We start from the raw sequence: 10,000 nt of genomic DNA on the forward strand, positions 1-10,000 counted from the left end.
CGTTTTGAAGGTTCAGCACCACTCTCAGAACAGATGGGCGTAACTTCCTCAACACTGGTCTTTTTAGGGTCTGTCTCTGCTCCTGGAACTTCTTGTGGTTCCTTTGGTTCCTTTGATTCCTTTGCACTTTCTGCCTTTAGACCAAAAACAATACTAGATGCTTCTGGTTCTGTAAAACTAATTTGAGAGTCTGGAGGTGGACAGACTATAACTTCCCCTGTGACCACAGATTTTTTTGGAGCGTTCTCAGATGTACTCACAGGAAGTGGTTCTTTCTCACTATTGGGAACTTCTGATGTGACAGTTTCTTCTTTCTTGGTTACTGGTTCTTTTTTGCTAGCAGAAGCTTTTGATTCTATAGCTGGTTCTTTCTGGCTTTGGGAAGCTTCTAATTTAACAGCTGGTTCTTGCTTGCTAATGGGAGCTTTGGTTGTTTCAGCCAAATCCCCCTCTCTACTCAGTGCATCAGTTTCGCTTTGTTCCTTCTTTTTACTGTCTTCAGCTGATTCTTCCTTATTGCTGAATGATTTACAGGTTGCAGTTGGATCTTCCTTATCGGTGAGAAGTTCTTTTGGAGTGTTCTCAGATGTGATTACAGAATGTGGCTCTTTCTCGCTGCTGGGAACTTCCGATGTGACAGCTGGCTCTTTTTTAGTCACTAGCTCCTTTTCACTTGAAGAAGCTTTTGATTCTACCACTGGTTCTTTTTCACTTGGTTCTTCCTCACTAGTTGAGGCCTCAGCTTTTACAGATGGCTGTTTCTCACTAGAGGCAGCTTTCAATTCTACAGCTGGTTCTTTGTCACTTGGGGATTCTTGCACTTGTACTGCTGTTTCTTTCTCACTAGCAAAGGCCTCAGATTTTACTGATGGCTCTTTCTCACTAGTTGAAGCCTCAACTTTTACAGATGGTTCTTTCTCACTAGAGGCAGTTTTCAATTCTACAGCTGGTTCTTTGTCACTTGGGGATTCTTGCACTTGTACTGCTGTTTCTTTCTCACTAGCAAAGGCCTCAGATTTTACTGATGGCTCTTTCTCACTAGTGGTAGTCTTCGATTTTACAACTGGTTCTTTCTCACCTGGTGATTCTTTTTCACTTTTGGCAGCTTTTGATTCTACAGCTGGTTCTTTCTCACTGGTAGAGGCTTTAGATTTTACAGCTGGTTGTAATTTTACAAATGGTTCTTTCTCACTAGTGGTAGCTTTAGATTTTGTGGCTAATTCTTGCTCACTAATAGGAGCCTCAGTTGCAACAGTCAATTCTTTCTCATTACTTGGAGTTTCAGTTCCAGTTAATTCTTTCTTATTACTGGGAACTTCAAGTTTGTCAGCTGGTTCTTCCTTGCTACTGAAAGTTTTAAAGGTTTCAGCTGGTTCTTTCTCAACAGTGGGAACTTCAGGTGCGTGTGTTGGTTTTTCTTCTCTAGTGATAAATTCTGGTGTTACAGATGGCTCTTTCTCACTCTTAGGAACAGCTGATGTGATTTCTGGTCCTTTTTCACCGCTGGAAATGTCAGTTGTGGGGAGTGATTCTTTCTGATCACTGGAAACTTCACATGTGACAGTGGTCTTCTTATCCTGACTGAGAACTGTACTGTGAATTTCAGATGTCGCTGATGGTTCTTTCTCACTGCTAAGGCCTTCTGGTATAACTGGTGGTTCTTTCTTACAGATCTGGGGTTCACCTGTGAAAGCACGCTCTTTCTTTTCAACAGAAACTTCTGACAAGACAGATGTTTTTTCCTCTTGACTTAAAACTTCTGTTGCAACAGAAGATTTTCCGTCACTAGTAAAAACTTCTGGCTGTCTCTCCCTGCTGGAAACGTTGCCTGTCAGAGGCGATTCTTTCTCACTACTCAAACTGGCAAATGTTGTAGTTGGGTCTTTCTCAAAAGAAACTTCTGAAGTGAGGGTTGTTTTCTTTTCACTTTTGGACTCTTCAGTAGTGAAATCTGTCACACAAGATGAAACTTCTATTATAGATGATGGATCTTTCCCACTACTTGCAGCTTTGATTACTGAAAGTTTGCTTGATAGTGCTAGTTCTTTCTTGCTGCTTACTACTTTGCTTGTCAGATGTGGATCACTTTTATCTGCTGGAGCTGGTTCTTCTCTCTTAGGGGGATCAACTTCCTCTGCTGGGACTGGTTCTTCTCTCTTTGGAAGATCTTTACTTGAAGAAACTGTAGTGTTTTCAGAAGTCCTTAATTCGCTAGAAACTGGAAGATCTTTCACACCTGAAACTTTATTTAGGAGCGAGTGTTCACTCTCAGTATGTGTATGATTGGAAGTTGAGACTAGTTCTTTTTTCCTATCCTCTACTTTGACTTTTGTAACTGAATCTGTTTCACAAGATGTTACTTTACTGGATGTAGTTGGATCTTCTTTATATTCAGTAGTTAAACTTGTAACAGATGGATCCTTTGGACTTGCAGTCGTATCTTGATGTGTGCGATCTTTCTCAATACTTGTTAGCTCTCTCACATTAGTTCCTTCTTTCTTAGGAGTTTCAAATGCTAAAAATCTGTGTTGGCTTGACACAGGTATTTCATTACACCTTCCTTCTGTACTAATTACACTCTGAGATCTCTCTCTCTCACTGCTTGAGACATTTACTTTGTTTAGATTGAGGCCAAATGGCTGACTCTCTGCCTTTTTCTCTGCTTCTCCAATTTCTTTTAAGCTGGTATCTGTAGGCAGTTCCTTGTTCTCTACAGATGGGGTAACCTGCTGATCCTTTTTATCAGCTGGGCAAGAGATAAACTTTCCTCTGTCTTCCAAAATCCTGGTTGATGCAACACTAGTTGTCTTTTCTAGAGGTTCAACTTTAGAATCAGGTTGTAACCAGCTCTTGCTATCAGCCTGTGATCTGCTTGCAACTGGTGGTGGTGTGGGGTCAGGTTGTGATTCTAAGAATGGCTTCTTCTCTGGGTCTGATTCCTGCTGCTCTGGACTTTCTTTGGAGGCTTTATTCCATTTGCTCTTGCTTGTCTGAACTTTATCAGACTGCTCTCTTTTCTCTGAATCTGTTGTGTCTGTAAGAGTCTGCTCTTCCTTAACAGGCTTATCAGTAACTGGTTCAACAGTTTCTTTTTTATGGCTCTGGATATCTGTGCTATCGTTTTTAGGTTCCTTGCTAGGTTCCCCTAACTTTTCCTGTTTAGATGGGGCACCAGTCTTGCCTTCCTCTTCTAGAGCTGGTTCACTCTCCTCTATCTTAAAAACAGTTTCTTTTCTCCAACTTGTAGAGGCTGGAGTTTCACTTGCAGCTGAAACAGTAACAGGTGTTTTTAAATTTGGAATCAATTTTGATTTTGCAACAGGTGGTGCTGGTTTACCAAGTGTATTTACTAATGGGACTTTTGGGGTTTCAGGAACTACTTCCCTCTTGGTTTCTGAAGCAAGGGTATCCTTCTGGGGCACCTGCTGATTTCCAGACAATGAACTTTCTGTCAGTTCTTCCTTTGTGCTGGTTTCTTGGGCAGCATCACCTTTCTCACTCTTGTGACTTGCCTTCCTGGTGCTTTTTTCTAGCAACTCACCAGGTTTGTGCACAGCTTCTGTTATCTGGGTATTGGTTACCACAACAGCCTTCACGTCTGTGGCTTGAGCGTGATGTTCGCTTGACTTCTCTAAGCTTTCAGTTCCTTGGCCAGAGCAAGTCTCATCTGTCGTCTGTTGATCTTTATCAAACTCTTTCTTTACATCAGTTTCTGTTTTTATGTGCTGGTCAGTTTGCTGAACTTGAAGAGGTGTTTCTTCTTTTTCTTCCTTTTTGGTCGAGTCTTTTGGGGTGTCTTTGGAAACGTCTCCTTTCTTCTGTGCTGTTGTCAGCAACTTTTCCCAGATCTTTGTTTTGAGTGGACCAGTTGGTAGACTAGCTGCCTTGTGTGCAGATGCAACTGCTGTTCCAGCTGAAGTGCTGCATTCAACTCCTGGTTTTGAATTTTCCTCTAAAACACTAGGGTCCCTTTTAACATTTGGCCCTTGAGTGACGTCTTGAGCAACCTGACTTTGTTTGTCAGGTTCCTTCTTTTCGGCAGTTTCTTTTGAGAATTTGCAATCAGAATGTGGCTTTGTACTATCAGTTTTCCATTCTGGATCACTGGACTCGTATATCACAGTTTTAACTTGAGTTTCCCCAACGGTTCTTCCTACACTCTGTTTGGTGCTGGACGAACTCTCTGCTGGGGGCACTATTACCAAACTTAATGCACTACCACCTGGGTCTTCTGTGCTTTTTGATCTCTGTTGAGGACTTTTCAAACTGGGCAAATGCTTCTGGTCAGGCTGGTCTTGTGCATCAACAGCTGTAGATTTATTTTTGTTTGCTACTAAACCAATATCTTTATTTTCACCTGTAAGGAGTGTTCTTAATGTTGACGGCTCAATTTCTTTACTGGTATTCAAATCACTTGGTTCTTTTCTTTTTAGAGTATCAACTTTTGATACAGTAATGGAACTGTAAGCCTCTAATCTTTCCTCAGCACTTAGTTTATTTCCAGTTTTGCTTTCCAACTGATTTTTTGCATTCTCTCTCCTTGTAGAACTTTCTCTTTCTGCTTTCCTTTCTGGTTCTTGACTCTCACTAGCACTTGGGCTTTTCCAACTCAAGCTAACAGGACTCACTACTGGTTCATCTTTGGCAATTTGTCTCTCTGTGCTGGGTACAGCCTCTATACGTCTCAGCGAAACCGTTGGTTGTAAACTTGCATAGTCTGGTCCCTGTGAATTTGAACCGGCCTCACTGGGTTCGTGTTTTTTAGGGTTAGTCCTTAGCGATCTTTTCAACCAGTCTAATGGCACAGGAGAATCAGGTTTGACCAATGTATCTTTCAAGTTCTTGGAATCACAAACACTGCCTCCGCTTTTCCCTGGGGGTTTCGGTCCTTCCTGAAGACATGGATTTTTCAGATTATCACCGGCGGATCTAACACTTACATCAGGTACTAAGGTCTCTCTGTTGAGCGAGCCTTCAATGTCTTGTGGAGGGTCATTCACGTGCTTCCTAATGCTATGAACAGGGCGTCTGCACTTTGCATCCAATAAACTATTAGGTTCTTTCCTATTAATAGATACACTCTCTATTCTTTTCTTTGGTTTTTCATCAACTGTTGTTGAAACACTTAAATTCACATTAGGCACAGGTTCAGGTAACTTAATCCTAAGAGACGGCACTCTGTCTTTGAGATCACTGCTCGGGGGACTGCTCAAGTGGCTAGTGCCAGCTGCAACAAAGTCAGGATCCTCTGGGGTCTGTGAATGCCGCGCTGAGCGCTTCCTGGAACGCCTCACAGGTGGGTGACGCTCCTCCCTTCCCTCAGAGTCATCCTCCTCCTCTGAGTCTTCAAGCGAGACTCTACTGAGCTCTCGAGCAGCACGTGCTGAACTTCTACTAGGTCTACTGGAACTTGATGATGTTGAGGGTGTTTGTGGGGTGGTTACTGCTGTTGCATCATTCTTTAATTTTACCTGCAACCACATGAAGAGCATTATAAAGGGACACTAACGACAGCATAGGGCAAAATTGATCAACAAATGCTTCTGGTTCAATAATGCACTTCTCAATTGCTGACTTACTGCACAAAAAATGAAGAACAACAATGATAAAATTCAAGTTCATAAAAACTAACCTTGAGGGTGAGTTGTGTCGGTGGCTTTTCTCTAGGTGGTGTTGGAGTGGCCGAAGGTGCCGAGGTTTCACCACTAGTTATACGAGGTGCAGTACTAACCAATGTGTTTGCATAAACCTTTGCAGCACCCTCTTTAGCCGCTGGTGCTTGTCCGCCAGATGACAGTGAGGTTACGCCAGCAGCTAAGGAGGTTCTGACAGAGGGGCTTGGGGATGGCTTGTGAGCAGGACCTGAGCTTGCTTTCGCAGTTAAATCTGGAGTAGTTTTGCTCACAGGATGTGTGTGCACTCGGCCAACACTGGCTGTGCCTCCTCCTCCAGCTGCTGCTGTTGATGAAGTCGCTGGAGGGGTACTGTGGGATGAGGGAGTGGCTTTGCCTGGTTGCTGAGGGCCCCCAAGAGCCGCCTGTTGGACTGAGGGCAGAGCCGCTGACGGAGTTGACGGGGCTGCCCCTTCTCCACTGGTTTCTATGAAAAACAAGGTTCTCTGCATTATATTTTGTATTGGGGAGAGCTGAATTTTGTTTAAAGTATAAACAAAGAGAAACTACAGAGTACACAGTACATAAATCAAAGGTTTCTTATCCCTGAGAAAATTTTAACAAGATGATACACAGAACTACAAACATATCAAAGTCTAAAATATATGTAAAAATGACTCAAATTACACTGCCTAAATACTTAAAACATTTAAAGGAAAATAATGATTTTAGACTACCACAAAAGGGACTAAAATTGTGTTCAAGTACATTAGAAACAAAAGCATCTACTTCGATCTTTTAAAAAGAAATGCAAAAAAAATACACGAAAGTGGTAAAAATACAAATCAAACTAACATCCTTTTCAGTACAAAGTAGCAAAACAGTGCGTGCATTAGAGATAAACTAAAAAGGAATCATTTGAAAGTCACTGTCTATTATGATCCTCTTCAGCGAGAAAGCGAAAATCACAAACCTCTGTACTGTCTTCTAGCTTCAATTTGCTGCCTGTAGAGGGCCTGCTGGGACTGAAAATATTCGCGGATAAAGTCGTTGTCTAAGTTGGCTTCATTTTGCAACTGGGGAAGGAGAGAAAGAGAGAATATTAATGGTAATTATATAAGTATATAAACTATAAATGTACATAAAGGAACAATGAGAAAAAAATACAATCATATTCATAATAACTATGGCAATAAAAAAAAAATGATATTCTGATACAGTTGAGGATATTAAAAACGATACTAACAATAACAATAACAATCATCATCACTGTAATGACCATGATAATTACAACAATATATGTACAAGCAAATAATAATACTACACTAGTAATAATGGTAACTTATATTGGAAAAAGAGAAAAATCTGCTGATATTTTTTAATTTTTGTGCATTTTATTAACTCCTTCCTGGACAACAGAAACAACTTTTACCCTGTTGCTGCCAGGGACATCAAAATGACACCTAAGAGTTGCTATGTGTTGCAAGAATCCATATTCCTCAAAAGCTTTTCTTTACCTTGAAAATATACTGTGATTATTCATTTACTGTTACAGATTCAGTGTTGCAATTAGATATGACAGATACCACTCTCAGTCTAGCAGCACAGGGGTGAGAGTTGATACTTTTACCTGTCATATAAAGCCACTGTCCACATTATTTTTTTTCTTTTCTTTTCTTTTTTTTTACAAATAGATTGCTTCACAAGCTCTTTGTCACATAAGTAACTTAGTCAGCCTACTTGGCCTCACTTGTTTATCACATTCATTAGAACCATCATCATTGTCATTGACATTATCATTATTATGATAAGACTTCAAACAATGCTAATAGTAATAAACATATGAACCTTTATTCAATAGTCAAGAACAGGTTTAAACAGGTAGGTTTATTAATTAATTCTTCAATGACAAGACAGTTATGGATCCATTTGTGTAAACAAACAAAACAAAAATGACAGTGAACAGTATATAATATACTATGTTAGTGTGTTAAGGTTGTTTACACAGAACTGAAGTAAATGATAATGAAGGCATTTCATAGGTATCAGATATGAAAAATCACCATGTGTCACTCTTTACAGGAAAAAAAATAAATAAATAATATTAATAATAATAATAAAAAACGATCAATGAGTACTACATTTCAGGTTATTCATAATTAACAGAATTCACACTTCAAAGTACAAAAGAAAAAGATCTTCTACTTCTAAAAGGGTAATAAGGCAAAATAAACTTTGCGTTACCCTCAATTGGCAGAGTTCAAAGGGTCATAAGACTTTACTTACCCATCTATTGGGAACTTCCTCCTCGCTTATAGCAGCTGTTGCCTTGGACTTTGTGTTTTCAAATTGTACACTCTGAAAATAGAAGATCTCTATGAAATATCGGCCAGGCAAGGGGCTTCGTGTCTTGATGAAATGGGGTTTGCACGGGTAATTAAACCTAACAAATAGGAAATATTGCAGAGGCAAATGAAACCTACTGAAGAGATTACAATATAATCTTTCAATCCCTTTCTCTTTTCATACGTTATGTCGTAAAAGGCTATATGACTCTGCAATATATTATGAATGCCAACCTTATCTAACCTTTAAAACATATAATAAAGGTCTAGCTATATCATATGACTGACACAAAACATTTCTCTGACCTGATAATGCAAGAAAGGCATATATCAACACCTACTGTTCCTTGATACAGTTGATAATAAATACAAATTTAACATTGGGGAAATGAGTTGTTCCAAATTTCTTGTAAACATGCATTAAAATACTAATAGAATAAAAGGTTTATATATAATTTTTGGGTAGTCGCTGTCCTAAAATTCCTTTTAATAAACCCATTTTTTTAAGCTTTCATTTCAAAAATACTATATCTATTCAGCATTAAAAACACAAATTAATTACATTTTTTTCATTCACTTTCTGCAAGTCCCAAACAGAAACTTAATAACAATTAATCCCTACAATCCGAATGATATTACAGTCCCGTAATGGAAAAATCTGGTTCAAGGGCCAGGTGACGTGAACATGCCATAATCTGACAAAATGGCCGAGAGCTGGGTGACGCGAATTTGCCGTCATGAGCAGAGGCCAGGGTGACAGAAACGACTCGCCACAAGTGCACAAACCTCGCGGAGTGCGATTTGATTCATTAGGCACTTAGTTTGGCAAGTGGATGTAATAATGGGATTGTTGGCGCGCAACAGCAGTTTCCCTTGTTTGCGCCTAGCTCTTTTGGTAGTTTACAAGCAACATTTGGCACCTAAAAGCCTATAATTTGCTATCATTTGTAAAAATATTATAATTTTGAAGGTTTACCTTCATTATAGGTGGAATTGCCTAAAATCTTTACCATATAAATGAAACCGCTACAATCGGAGTAAAACAAACTGACTGGCCAATGGCGCGGGAATGGTCCTGATACAATGCCATCCGTTTTTCGGTCCACAACAGCCATGTCATGTACATGCCACCCGGCAGCAAATGGTTAAGCAAAATTGAAAATTATGAAAAAATATGATATTTGATTCAGATAACCAAATGTTCCATATATATATATATTTTTTTTTTTTTTCTTGCTCTGACTTACTACAAAGAGATGATATAGAGTCTGTGCAAGGAAAATAAGCTATTACCATCTGGATGAAGCAAATCAAAAGACAAATATGGACATTGGAAAATGGCAAAAATGCTAAAAAAAAATTTTGCACAAAACTTCGCAAAAGGGAGGCACAGAGTCTTGTCACTGCTCACGGGTGTTCACGCGCGCCCAGGATGTTGGCTACTTACATAACCCACTGCCCATATTTTCCGCACCATGATTTCCGTGACACAACCAAATCCAAAGGATTAACACAATTACAACATATGCTGGGGATGTTATCAATCACATGAATTGAGGACTTCATTACAACACATCTTTATAAATACAGGTAATTTCTGCTGCAATTCTCTTTTCTGGTTCAACTTTACTGTGTGAATGCTATCTAATTATTTCAAAGGGCCATACTACATTTACAAATAACAATGAAAAGGGTGGAAACACCCAACTATAAGAGCTCTTATATATGCACTCTTGCAAACACTTTGAAATAATTGGATAGGCCAGACATGAACCATTCAATTATTTGGTCTTTTTGGTTGATTTCTTATCAAAATAGCAAAGTAAAAGTTCTTGTTTATAAACATTCAGGAGATAAAATATAAGGCACGATGAACAGGGCACCTCTTAAACATGTACTGTTAATGTCCAACTTATTAACCCTAATAGGAGACATGCTACCATATCATATTGAATAATATGATAGTCTACCCAGGTTGAAGCCACATCACACCATAAGCCAATATCCTGTTTACTAAGATGAGTTTTCATGTGCCCTACCATG

At 39.4% G+C, this 10,000-nt stretch overlaps 1 protein-coding gene across 2 annotated transcripts in view; it reads right to left on the bottom strand.

Moving 5' to 3' along the window:
- The window catches only part of LOC113824151 (microtubule-associated protein futsch), a 32,812-nt gene that overhangs the window by 13,874 nt on the left and 8,938 nt on the right, over positions 1-10,000 (bottom strand). For both annotated transcript variants that reach the window (XR_003477480.2, XM_027376898.2), the window contains exons 2-5: positions 7,899-7,970; positions 6,586-6,688; positions 5,633-6,099; positions 1-5,471 (exon numbers count right to left, since the gene is read on the bottom strand). The exon at positions 1-5,471 is cut by the window's left edge and continues 1,936 nt beyond it. Coding sequence is in view for 1 of the 2 variants with exons in the window: in XM_027376898.2 (XP_027232699.2) it covers positions 1-5,471; positions 5,633-6,099; positions 6,586-6,688; positions 7,899-7,970 (6,113 nt within the window). In the remaining variant the exon portion in view is untranslated. The remainder of the gene's footprint in view (positions 5,472-5,632; positions 6,100-6,585; positions 6,689-7,898; positions 7,971-10,000) is intronic.

This window comes from Penaeus vannamei, chromosome 40 (assembly GCF_042767895.1).
Source record: "Penaeus vannamei isolate JL-2024 chromosome 40, ASM4276789v1, whole genome shotgun sequence".
Classification (NCBI taxonomy): Eukaryota; Metazoa; Arthropoda; class Malacostraca; order Decapoda; family Penaeidae; genus Penaeus; species Penaeus vannamei.